This window comes from Camelus ferus, chromosome 25, assembly GCF_009834535.1.
Source record: "Camelus ferus isolate YT-003-E chromosome 25, BCGSAC_Cfer_1.0, whole genome shotgun sequence".
In the NCBI taxonomy this organism is placed as follows: Eukaryota; Metazoa; Chordata; class Mammalia; order Artiodactyla; family Camelidae; genus Camelus; species Camelus ferus.
Window position 1 is genome coordinate 31592574 of NC_045720.1, and position 14044 is coordinate 31606617.

Below are 14044 nucleotides of genomic sequence, written 5' to 3' on the forward strand. Positions count from 1 at the left end.
GAGTATTATTTAGCACTAAAAAGAAATGGCCTATCAAGCCATTAAAAGACATAGAGGAAACTTAGATGAATATTACTAACTGAAAGAAGACAGTCTAAAAAGGCTGCATACTGTGTGATTCTAACTGTTTAATATTCTGGAAAAGGCGAAACTATACAGACAGTAAAAAGATCTGTGGTTGCCTGGGGTTGAGGGCTGGGAGGGATGAATAGATGGAACAGTGAAGTTCCTCGGTATGATACTATAATGGCGGATACAGTCTCTGTACGTTTGTCCAAACCCAAAGAATGTACAACACCAAGAGTGAATTCTAATGTAGAGTGTGGACTTTGGGTGATAATGATGTGTCAGTGTAGATTCTTCAGTTGTAACAGGTGTATCACTCCTGTGAGGAATGTTGACAATGGGGGAGGCTATGCGTGTATGGGGACAAGTGGCATATGATAAATCTCTGTACCTTTTATTTAGTTTTGTTGTGAACCTAAACCTGCTCTAAAAAGTAAAAATTTATTTAAAGAATGCCTTTAGCAATATGTGGTTTTCTTCAATGAAGATGAAATTCAAGTTAATATAAAAATGTTATTTTTAAACAGTTAAAAAGTAGCATTTGAATGTCTATAAGAGGCTTAAACATAATGATTCAATCCAAATTACTTACATCACGTGTAGTGTCTATAAAAGGTGCAAATAGCTAAGAGAAGTCTGTAATGCTTTTTCTTTTTTTCCTCTGTGGTTTCTCTGTTTTTTTCCTCGCTTCTCTTTTCATACTACTATTTTGAGTTGATACTAGAGGAAGACTGTGAGGATAAGGGTTTATGGATGCTAGGAAATGGAGACAGAAGAATGGCAGGAATATGATACATTAGGCATGAGATGAGAGGAAGCCAAAAAATAAAAAGAGAAAAAGACAAAAAAGGGGACCATGCTGTATAGTTTCATTAGGCTGAAGGTGCTAAGTAGGGAAAGGAAAGAAATGAATGGGACAGGAGAATGAAACGGTAGGGGGATGGCACAGGAGACAGGAGTAGACTATGCCTAATGAGTTTCACCCATTATCACGGCATCGTGTTTCACCTTTGCTTCTTGGTATATCTTGTAATTTGACTTGTGTCTTTCTTGTCCCTCCACACGATGGAATTTTCAAAGTCATGTTTAACTATTTTACTTTGCCAACAATACGCAGAGTTGCTGGGTTCTTGTGTGTCCTGTAAGTCCATATGGTGGCTTAGTCAAGATTCTTAGGCATTATGGCTGAATTAAAACTTTGGGTGTTGCTTAAAGTTAAAATAACACCGAGCTGGTGTTTTGAAGAAAATGCTTTCTGCCTCCTCTGCAGCCTTTGATAATCAATGTGTGGTTAAAAAACAGATGTTAGTATACCTAAATAATTGTACAGTTAGCTAACTTCCCTGCTAGAATGAACAGTCACCTTTGGCCCTGACAGTCCTGAACAGGATAATCCTCTTTAAATGATACTTGATTATTTTCTTGCATAAACTCCATCATTGGAGTTCCCTTGCCTAGACTGCCTTTTCTTCTTTGTCACTAGTCTGAAGTTTACCCACTTTTCTCCCTAGCATCTGCCACTAGGGTATATATGTTGTTCAGTTAATATTTGTTGATTGTTTTTAAAATGATATGTGAATGAGTGATGAGGGAATGGTATCTATGTCACTGGAAACAGACTGAGTTAGAAGTCCCAGGTCTTGAACTCTCTGAGCTTATTTGTATCTGGTTTGTAATTTTTCAAAGTGATGGCTCTAAATTTTAATCTTTAATTTGCCTGTTTTAAATTTATTTTCAGTGTGCAACTGAAGGGAGGAACAGTGGATAAAACACAGTAGAAACATTGCTTACTGTCTCCCAACTTGCCAGTCTGCATCATTATCAAATTACATTGGGTGTGCCTTGAAAATATCTCTTGAATTTGTTCTCTTTTCCATTTCTTCTACTCCCACTCTAAGCCACCATCTCTTTTTTAAAATGTAGGTTTTATTATTATTCAGGTATGATGAGGCCAGCAGATCAGGAGATAGATTGTTATACTTGCAGATCCCAAAAGAGGGAGAGAAAGGGAAGGAGGACTCATACAGGGAAGCACCAGAGTTAGGAGGCAGAGGAGAGAAGGGGAAATGTGGGTAAGAGTCTTTATTGTGGTTTCTGTGGGAAGGAATGGGTGAGACTGGGTAAACAGGTTTAGGATTGGCTAGTTTAAATAATTTCTGGGCTCTGGGGCTGTTCCTAGTTGTTTGGTACATGGCCTAGGGGTGATTAGGGCTGGGAAACAGTGGCTGTGGAGGTGTTGGGGAGTATAGACTCCAGATTGGCTTGTTTGCGTGTGAAAGGTATGCTCACAGATGCTAGGAATTAGCCAACTCAGAGAGGGGCAGTGGAGGTATTGTCAGTCATTCCCAGATGTCCAAGTATCACAAGTACAGAAAATAAAAAGGATATACTTAATACAATTTCTTGCATGCCTAGACCAACAAAACCTGCTAACCGGTCTACCCATATCCATATTTGCTTTCCTACAATCCAGCTTTGAATCAACAGCCAGAGATATCTTAAAAGTATAAATTAGATTATGTTATTCATTACCAGGCTCCTGCCTCCATCTGCTGTGTTCTACCTTATTTTTTACTCACTTTATTCCATCCCACTGATCTTTGATTCCTTGAAAGTGGTTTACTCTTTCTTTCCTTAGGGCCTTCGCACAGTCAGTTCTTGGTATCTGGATGCTCTTTATAACTGGTTAACTTGTAGCCAACCCTTGACTCTTAGCTTAAACGTTACTCCTTCGGGGAGGCCTGAATTAGGTCCCTTCTGCTATTTCTTCTGTGATTGTTCTTGTTTGCTTATTCATTGCTTTTGTTTGTGCATATAAGAAGGGAGGTACTGAGGCAAAAATGGAGCAAAGCAGATTGGCACCTGTCCTCATGGAGCTTCTTTTCTGGTGGAGAAAGATGAAAGTCAATGACAAAGTAATTACAAGATGTTGTAAGTTCTTTAAAATAAAGTATTGATACAGAAGATATCAGAAGATGACCAGTAATAGGCCACTATTACATATAAACTTTGGGGTTTAAACATTTCTTTCTTTTCCAAATGTAATTTGTAATCCACAGCCACTCAGTGGAGGGAGCATATGTTACTGGGTTTTTTTTGAACATTTTTTTATTGATTTATAATAATTTTACAATGTTATGCCAAATTCCAGTGTAGAGCACAATTTTTCAATTATACATGAACATATATATATATTCATTGTCACATTTTTTTCTCAGTGAGCTACCATAAGATCTTGTATATATTTCCCTGTGCTATATGGTATAATCTTGTTTATCTATTCTACATTTTGAAATCCCAGTCTGTCCCTTCCCACCCCCCGATATGTTACTGTTAAAGCTCACTCATGTCTACTTTTGAAGTTTTTTCATATACTCCAGTGCTTCCCAAGTCAGGGGCTACCATAGAATATGGATATTATTCCATTCTTTATGAACTAGGGACAGTTTTATTTGTAGAAGTGATGAGTGCAAAATAAAATCTCAGCCAGTTTATCTCGGCACTCCTTCTTACCACAGTTAGTAATTATATTTATTTGTGGGTTTACTTCTCTAATACCTGTGTATTTCATGCTGGTGTGTGCTATATGAGAGTCAGAATTGTGTCTGTCTGGTTTATCACTGCAGATCGAACATCTGGTCTAATGCCTGACTTGAATATAGGATCAATGAATGAATAATAGAAGCTATATTTGGGGGTGTGTGACTGCTTAGGCCTATCTGCTTAAGTATTTTTCTAGCTTAAAATTATTGAGGCCATTTTTATGATATAGGACTGATGGACCTTGATTCATCTACTTGATTGTATATTAGAAAGGACCACAAAATGTTTTTTGAAGACAATTTTACCTTTCCCCGAAGTTGTTGACTCACCTCTAAAGATAGAGAGCGAGCTGCCTTTTTAGGCAGCTGCCCAGATTAGAATCCCTAATTTTCATAGGAGCTGTCAATCCTACCCTTAGAATTACTGATTACTTAGTGTAGATTGTAAGATTAAAATATGCATTTTCTATGTGCTTTTCAGTGAACATAATCTTTAACTCATTGCTGACTTAACACCTTTGAAAATCTTGAATAAGAAAGTTAATATTTAAAGAATTTTTGTAAAGGACATGCAGTCTGTCTTCTGGAGTGAAGCTTAATTGTGGGTGTATATCAAAGTCACCTGTAAAGGTTTTAAAAGACCTACTGAGTTAGAACCTCTAAGGTGTGGGTGCCTGGGTCACAGGTGTTTCTGATGTACGGTTGGGTGCCGGTGTAAGAGCAGTACTTCCTATAATGGTTTCTACACCGGCACTCATACCCCAACGAAGTGTATGTACTGAAAGCTTTTTTATATTTCCCATGAGTTGAAGTTCTGGCTCTGTAGTTTAGATTCATTTGTAAACACTTTTAAATGTTTCAGTGAATATTTATGAACTCTTAATGTGTACTTTCTATTCCCAACACCTAGCCAAGTTGAGTATTGTCTGCAAATTTAAGGTGTGAGATGGAAAATAATGAGGAATGTGGGTAGAGAGGAAAAGACTTTGAAAGGTCATGTATGTAATATGAAGCAGTTATGTTTTTTCCCTTCTGGTAATGGAGAGCCATTGGAGAGTTTTGTTTTTGTATTGTTTGTTTGTTTTTACATCAGGAGAGCAATGTGATCAGCTTATTTTACTTTTGTTTTGAAGGAAAGTTACCTTGTCAACTATGTGGAGCGTAGATTAAATGGGGGAGAAAACCATGACAAGGAGACTGAAGCGGGTCTGTGCAAGAAGTAATGAGGAGCAGCAGGGATAAAACAGGACTGAATTCTAGCCCTGTAGCTACCTGTTGTAGTTCAGGCCCTAAAGCTCCAACCAGTCTCCTCTACCCTTGACTTCAAGACTTCGCTGAAATTGTAAAGACTTTACTGAGAAGTCTTTCCCTGACCATTTTCTATTAACCTCTTCTTTCAGTTGTATCTTTATGTGGTCTTTTATAATATTTTCTATTTTTAAAAATTCTCTTTCACTTATTTGATTCCTATGTCTTATTTTATCTTACACTGATGCCACTTTTCATGACGGCTACTTCTAGATAGAAATATTGTTTGAACAAGTTATTCCCTAAACATACCATTCTTGGTTCTTCCCTTTCTATTTTTGTGCCTTTGCTCATGGCCTTTCTCTTCTCTGAATTCTCTTCTCCACCTACATTTTGAAGTTTTAATCCCTTTTTCATAATTTAAATGCCACCTTTTCTACAAAGTTCTCTCCAGTGGCTCCACCATGGTCACTTCCTTCTTCTAGCTCTTATAGCATTTAAGCTGTGTACTACTTAGTTTATGCTACCTTGTATTTTTCATCTTTTTATGTACTCTGTGAGTGTGGATATTCTGCCTTGTTGAGTTGGGCAAGATGTTTTACATATCGAATGTATAAAGCATATCTTTAATAAATATTAATGGTGATGGTCATCTGTCCCTTTCTCAGCCTTTCTAAAAACAAATTGGCTATAAAATAGTTTATTCTGCTCTGAAAGACATAAAGCCTCAGCTCAGAAGTATTTTAAATTGTTAATAGTTATAATTATCTGAATTTAAAGCAAAAAAAAAAATTATCTCTCTCCAGAATTTTAAAGGTCAAAATAAAAGAGAATTAAAAATTTTTGTTTTGTCCTCATTGAAATATAAAGTATTTTAAAGTTGAGTGTTAATAGTTGGCTGGATGCAAAGTCTTTTAGAAGATTTATATTTAAAATGCTTTAGATAAAGGAACATATTTTCATTTGTTCCTTATATTAAATAGCATATCCTTTGCCAAACAAAGCTTTATTTTCTTGGGAATCACTCAGAACATTTGGACCTCCTCTAGTTTGTAATCCTCTTAAATTTCATCCGTGAATTAAATCCTGATTATACACAATTGGTGAACCCTACATAGAGACAATTAGATATACCATAGTAGTTTACTCAGTAAGTTTATTATTGGAACATTATGAAATGTTGAAAATACTTTGCATTGGGATTAAGAAATAATTTTCTTTGAGAATTAACTAACTTTAATTATCTTTCTAAATTGTCTTTTTAATTATATTTTTCTTTAGCCCATATGTTGTAAAGTACTATGGCAGTTACTTTAAGAATACAGACCTCTGGATTGTTATGGAGTACTGTGGAGCTGGCTCTGTCTCAGACATAATTAGATTACGAAACAAAACAGTAAGTATTTTTAAATTGTTTTGCTAATCTCATTTCTAAAGATTCATATTTGAGAGTCTGACTAGGTAGTGTTTTGTTACAAAGAAAATATTAGTGTGAAAATAAAAGATTTTACAATGTAAAGAGAACTAGTATGAGATGTCAGAATCAGCCACATATCTTTATATGGCAAATACAGGAGTCATACGGTTGTTCAATTTATTTATTAGGATAATTTTTGGTTAGTCACTGAGAAACTACCATGACACTCCTCTTCTTCACTTGGAATCAATATGCGTGTCTGCATTACTGTTTTTTTTTTTTAAACACATTTATTATAGTATGATTCCTGTATAGTAAACTACACGTATTTCAGATGTTCAATTTGATGAATTTTGACAGATGTGTATTAGCAGTGAAACCACCACTACAACATAGTTAACATTTTCATCACTCTCCAAGAGATGCAAATTTCGAATTCCCAGTTTATCCCTTCCCACCCCTGGTAACCATAAATTTGTTCTCTATGTCTGTGCATGTCTGCATTATTAATGTGAGTTCAGTAAGGTAGGCTAGAATTTTATTTAAAGTTTGTAATATTTGTGGTGTTTCTTTATCTTAAGTTTTCAACCTATGGCTGGTAAAAAGTTGGAAGTTTTATGTTTATGAATCTTAAAAGGGCTAGATATTTTTTTTTCTGGTAAATTGAGCTTAGTAAAATGTGTTATTTAATAACTTTTTATGGCTATGATTTAACCCTAAGTAAAAGAGCTGTTTACAGAATTGTTTACTTTAGGTTAGCAATGCACCTAATTTATTTGGATAATTTATAAGGACAAAAATGCCCCCCCACCTTTAAAATCTTAGAATGACTAAGAATAAATTACTGAAATAATTTGTAATTCTGTAAAGCAGTAACCCAATTACTATATGTCATTATTATATGTTGTCAGACAAGTTTTAGTAAAATACATTCAGAAAGATACTTAACTACTTGAGTCAATTTGTGGTTAACCAGAATCGTTTTAAAGTTTGATTGGGGAAGTACATTGTAAATTTATCCTACTAGTTTTTCTTTCTGTTAGAGAAAATAAAGTAAATAGGATTTCTTTGGAAGGAAGTGAAACAGAAGTTAAAATAATCCCTGTTTTGACAGAATGGATTAAATGATTTGTGACATTATAATTATATATTTTAGAATTGCTGTGCTGCTTAACTAACATTTATGTAAATCAGATGACTCTTGAGTGGGAGAACAATGCTTTAATTGAAAATAATTATACTCCAGTTAGAGAAGTGTTTTAAAACCATTTCAGGGCTAAACTCAGTGCATTTGGTATTTAAAATTATCAAGCAGAAATGGGAAGTAAAACTATGTGAAATGGAAAATCCATTTTCTTTATTTTAAATGCTAATTTTACCATTTTGAGTAGATAGGAGTATTTGATCCAAGTACTTCATTTCTTGTTGCTAATAAATACAAACCATGGAGGTATACTATAGTTCTAAAAGACAGATATGGATGAGATCATTATCCTCAGGAATCTCCTTTACCAGTTATCAAAGGAAAAATTTTACCCTATTTGCATTATTCTTTAGAAGACAGACTCCACCTAACATGTTTGGGGACCACACATTTGGAATAGTCCTAATTATTCTCACGGAATGGTTATCCTTGGGACTGGGGTGGCAGAGAAGAGTTTGATTCCCAGATATGGAAAAGATCCCAGAGCTGCATGAGAGGGCTTAGGAGCTGTAGGTGTATTATGTCTGGGTGTTGCCTTGATAACAGCTCCTGTTAAATCTCAAGAATATTTGTATGCTACTCATGTTACTTTTCTTTGATTTATGTATTACCTAAAAAGAGTACCATTGTTATGAAGGTTGGCAGTATAAGGGGATATGGATCTCCCTCTTTCTAATTTTTTTAAACACTTGGACATTGTAAATATTGGGTCATTTTATGGGAGTGTTCACTGGAGTGATAATCTTGGTTGTCTCAGTTTCAGAGGCATGGCTGTTACTGATTGGCTAGCTTTCAAAAATGTGACCAGTGAAACAGTTGTCCTTGATATGTTAAAACCTACTCCAGCAGTTAATTGTTTTCATGGTCACAGAACAATCAGTCTTTTCCTAAGAGTATGAGAACTTTTTTTTTAGGGTTTATGTGTACTTTTCTTATATGCTTTATTGTCTCTTTTCATTCTATACACGTTTTAAACAGCACAAGGCGTTCTTATTATTGTTTTCTATTACCAGTGCTTACAGTTACACTTCTTAATCTCTATTCTTTTCTGCATTTCTTAGTTGTTTGAGGAACAGTGTCCTTTAGTGTTTCCTTATGTATGGGTATGATGATGATAACATCTCATTTTTTTTTTAAATGAAAATGTTATTTCATTTCATTTTTGAATGATATATTTCCTGGGTAAAGAATTCTAGATTGGCAGTTTCTTTTACATTTTTGATTTGTTTTAAGAGGAATGACTCTTGGAAAACCACCTAAGTAACGTACTTTTTGTAGACTTATGCTTGTCTTTGATTTTAATTCAGTTGCTATCTGTTTTTTTTATCAAATGTTTCCTTGAAAATTAAAGGCAAAGGAAAATACAAATCTGATTACACACTTAAAAAAATTTAAGTTCAACCTTTTTAGCCTGAAGTATATAACACTTTATATTTTACCTCCCTTTTATTGGTACAGTTTCATAACTTGTCACTTTTTTTGTGCTATTCAGACTCCAGCTTCACAGTAAGAACTGGCTCCTAGAATAAAAACTGGATGCATATTCTGGTGTTTTGGTATATGCTGTTGCCTCATCCTCTCCCCCTCCGAGTGTTTCCCCTATCCCCAGTCTTTGCCTAGTGAATTTGTACCCATGAAGGACCAACTCCTCTTTGAAACTTTCCCTATTTTCATAGGTAGCTTTTTATCTGTTCTATAGTTTGTTGATTAATTAATTAGGTAAATCTTTATTGCATATTCATTTTTACATAAAAAGCAGAATAAATTCTAGCTACTATTATTACAGTTTTTACTGTTATTAATTTACATATTTTGACTGCTAGTAGATAGCATCTTTTCATATGTGTACTGCCTCTTTTATTTCCTTTTTGTGCCTGTAGTTTGCCTTGTATTGATGTTGGTGGTGGTCTTTTTCTTATTAGATTTCAGGATTGCTTGACAGTTTGCTAATAGTTACATGAGTCCATCACATACCATTTTAAAAGTCAAAGAGCCAGTTATTTGATTGTCACCATAGATATTAAAGAAGGAATTTTAAAATATCTCTTTCAGAGGTTTTATGCCCTTTTTTGAGAGGAAAACATCTAAGGAAAGACAGAGGCATAAAATTAAGTTTGGGGGTTAATTAGGCATATTCCAATGATTGAAACTGGGGCTGAATCCCAAAGGGTTGGGTTTGTGTTGTGTCTGTTAAAGTGCTGCTGCTTAACAGTTGGCACTTGAGCTGATAATGAATGGTAATTGTGGTAATTAATGGTAGTGATACTAGAGGTAAAATGAAGGCGAAACTCTCCTATATTCCAGTGGGTCATAAAAGTTCCTTTGAGTCTCCTGATTGCATTTAGGGTAAAATTCACTATTAGTATTCATTGAATCTTTCAGTTTATAAGTAGTGGAGGATCTATAAATAAGTATATGTGAATTAAATTCCTAATTTCTGTGATCAGACTCACAAACACAGCTGAAGTCTTGATCTCATATATCTTTAGTAACTCACTTTTTTTTTTTTTTTACATTATTTAAAACTGTCTTTTAAGTTTGGTGAAGCCTATGTGTAGATAACCTTCCTGTGATATCTTGTACTTGGAAGTCACATTTAACTAGTCAGCTTTTAGTCTTTAGGAGAAGAGTAACTGCAATTGGCTTCCTGTACTATAAACCACTCAAGGGCAGGAATTTTTATATATTAATCTTGGAAATATTACGAGTGCCTGGAGTAGCAACTGGCATCTAGCAAGCTTTGATAAATGTTTGTTGAACTGAAATAGGATTGATTCGTTGGCTGCTTATTATGTGAATATTAAAAAATCCTACTCATCTATTCAGTGTTACGTTTTTTAGATAAATTGTAATTTGCATGGCTACTACTATTTAATATTAATGTTCTAGGTTATTGAACAGATATCATATACCCCAGAAAGGATGTAAAAAGTGTGCTTACCAGTAACCTTGGAAGATGTGAAATAACAGGATCTGTTGCATCAGTTCTCTGATATTTACAGAAGTTATATATATATATAATATGTATGTAATATATATGTAAACTTAATTTTTTGGTTATTTTTATGAATGTATATCTTGATAACTTTAACCATAGGCCTCCTTTGGCTGATGAAAATGAAATCTGCCTTTTTGTTGTTATTGGAAGTTAATGTAAGCATTACTTTTTTTTTCTGTTTCAGTGTTTTTGAGTTTAAAAAGAATAAAAAAGTCCAGTACTTATGGGAATAAATACATAGAATATTTATGGCAGTGATTTTGAAGGCTACCTTGTGAGGAAATATTTTAAAAACCAATATATTTTATGTTAAATGCCATTTAACAGCTAAATAAACATGTATTTCAAGTATATACTGCAAAATAGAAATACACAACTTTGTGAAATGGAAACTTTTAAAAGATAGATTATATTTTTGATTAGAGGCTTTCAAAATGATCTTTACGTAATTGTTAAACTGTGCCTTGACATATGGAAGAAATAGAATCTATGTCTTAGATGTTTATTGTCTATTTGGGAATGTTTTCAGAAAATGCCTAAGGTTTGTCTCTCCCATTTTGGCCCATTTTTTGATTTGACCACTTATTTTAATTCAACCTACCACTATGGATTTTAGTTTTGGCTCTTCCACAAACTAGTTTTATAATCTGGGAACTTCAGCTTCGTCATTTGTTAAATAATAAGTAACATTAGTTCAGTGCTTTACATTTTATTCGGTGCTTTTATTTACATTTTGGTTGAATGGAAAGTTTCAAAGCACATTTATTGTTCTAGGCCCAGTGCTCTGCTGTAGAGTTACAAATAACTAATAAATGTTGCTATTGTTGCATTGTTTACTAGTTGAGGTAATGCATATGTAAAAAGCTAAATTTGATTCTGTAAAGAGTTAAGAGTTAGTTAGGGGCAGTAAAGGAGAGGCACTTAGCCTAACATGGAAGTTCAGTGAAAACTTCACAGAAGAGAGAACTCCTTAGCAAGATACTGGAAGAGGAGGAGTCATGCGTCTTTAGAATACAAGTTCCACAAGGCAGTGCTTTATCTTCTCTGTTCACTGTTTTATCTCCACTCCTCTTAACAGTGCCTGACGTGTAGGATGCTCAGTAAATATTTGTTGCATGCATGAGTGAATGAATAAATGAATGAATGGATGGATGACTCAGAGAAGAGAGGGTGAAGGACATCTTGGAAGAGGAAACAAAGATATGCTAAAATTATATTTCCATCTCTAAAAGTCCAGTGTCATACTCCTAGGTCACCTGAAGGAAAATGTTCCCAGCATCTCATTTAAATGGGTTTACTGTTCTCACACTAAATTTCTCAAAATCATTGCCATATATTAGTTTGATGGATTTATGTTAGGATCATGATGTTTCATATATATTTTTTGTTTTTCCATTTTTTTTTCATGTTGAAAGAAGCAGCATATGCCATCTTTATCATTTCACTGATATCTTCTAGCTTCTTACTCATTTTATCTGTTTCTTGGAATTTATGTTATTCTTTGAGAAAACATTCTTTGGAGCTTCCTGATTTCCTGTTCTAATGTGGACTCATTGCTTTTTAGGTCTGCTGTACAGCTGCATCCTTGGAATTTCTTTTCCCTGGACTCTTGGGTTAGTGCCACCATTTTCTTGTGTATTTCCTATTTCTTTGGCTTTTCATTCTTGTTTGTATTCTTCCCAAACTGTCTTCTTCAAGGTACAAGAGTAAGAGGTCAACTATCTGGATCCTTGCCTATCTGAAAATACCTTTATTTTGCTTTCACACTTGGTTTATAGTAGCCTGTGAAGAATTTTACATTGCAAGTAAGTTTCTCTCAGAGCTTTGATAGCTTTCCTCCATTATCTTCTAGTGGCCAGTGTTGCTAATGTTATAGCTGATACTTGTCAGAGTCTTATTTATTTGTAGATCCTCCCCAGCCCCTGTGGAACTTTTTAGACTTTTCTCTTTATTCTGATGTTTCTGATGTTACATAAGGGAGAAGGTGTTTCACAAGGGTGTGCCTGGTTGTGAGTCCTTTTTATTAGTTATGCTTAGAACTCAGTAGTTCCTTTCAAATAAACACTTGTGTCTTTCTTCACCTTTGGAAAAATTTCTTTGATAATTTTCCTCTCTATTTTCTTCATTGGTTAGTGACATCTCCTGAATTTTATTCTTGTTTTCCTTCTAAATTTTCTGTCCTTTTTTGGGGGGTGGGGCGAGGGATAATTTCTTCTCTTTATTTCTGACTCTTCTAACTGAACTTTTTATTTCAGCAGTTATATTTTAATTTGCAGGAACTCTTTTGTTTTTGATTATTCCATTTTTGTAGTATCTTGATGCTGAGACTTGGATGCAAAAGCTTTTCTAATCACTCTATGAAAAAATAAATTTTTGAAAAATTTATTTTCTGTTTCCTGGAATCATCTGTATTTCCTCTGGGGTTATTGTTCCGCTTATCTGATTCTAGTCTTGCCAGTTTGATAATCCGTTGTAAAATTGAGTATGTAAGCACCGTAGGATCCACCCAGTGGTTCTCCTCTTCCATCTTGCTCTTAGAGAAATCCTCGCGCAATTGTATAGTGAGACATATCCCAGACTTTTCTCACAGGAGAAAATTAGGGGCAAACTTAAATGTTGGTCGGCACTAGACCCTGGACTAGAGGATTGCTTTTGTTCCTTTAGTCTCCATCATTTGTATCTCTTTGGTGAGGGCAAACTCTTGAGAGTAGTATTCTGGTTGAAACCTTTCAAAGTACTCAGTACCCAGCTGTGTAGATGAGAATGACATTAAAATACCAAGTCGAATTTGTGTCTTAAAACTTATATAAATGTCCAGTTTGGTATATAAGAGAAATTTTTAATGTCTACTTTTACCAGAATGAGATGTATTTCTGTGATTGGTGGGGGTTGGAGGAAGGGGCATTGAGGGAACACAAAATAATGGAGTGGATATTCTAGACTGAAGAGAGCAATTCCTAAGGCTGGTGATGGACTTGTTATTATATAATGGAAATAATTGGGAAAGTCAAGTTTTATTTAGGCATCACTTTAGAAGTGTGAAGAACACATTGAGACCATTCTGCTTAGTAAATTCTTCCTGATTGTTAGTTTTATAACAGTGATTCTCAACTCAATTGACAGATGTTTGGTAGACATTGTGAGAACCGTTACTGTAGTATTGGTATGTGCCAGGCACTATTCTAAACACGTGATATGGATTATTGCATTTAATCTTCATGTAAGGACTGAACAACAGTGTGAGATGAAACTATTATTGATGCATTTTCCAGATGAGAAGCTGAATCAGAATGGTAAAGTAGATTAGAGAGAAGAAAGGGTTGAAATGATAGCTAACTGCTGGAATTGAACTGCAGTAGTTAGGAGCATAGACTCTGGGGCCAGAGTGTCTTGAATTCTGGCTCTGCTATATACTGGTTGTGTGAACATGGTCAAGCTTCTTAGCTTTTCTGTGAGTCATTTTCTTCATCAACTAAATGGGATCAGAACACTGCTGTACTTCATTGAGTTGTTTTGAAGATTATGCCAATGTAAAGTGCTAGGAACAGCACCTGGTACATAAAAAGCCT

General features: G+C 34.6%; 1 protein-coding gene across 2 annotated transcripts in view; it reads left to right on the forward strand.

Moving 5' to 3' along the window:
* STK3 (serine/threonine kinase 3) overlaps positions 1-14044 on the forward strand; it is a 233307-nt gene that overhangs the window by 39389 nt on the left and 179874 nt on the right. For both annotated transcript variants that reach the window (XM_032467980.1, XM_032467979.1), the window contains exon 4: positions 6138-6252. In XM_032467980.1, the coding sequence (XP_032323871.1) occupies positions 6138-6252 (115 nt within the window). The remainder of the gene's footprint in view (positions 1-6137; positions 6253-14044) is intronic.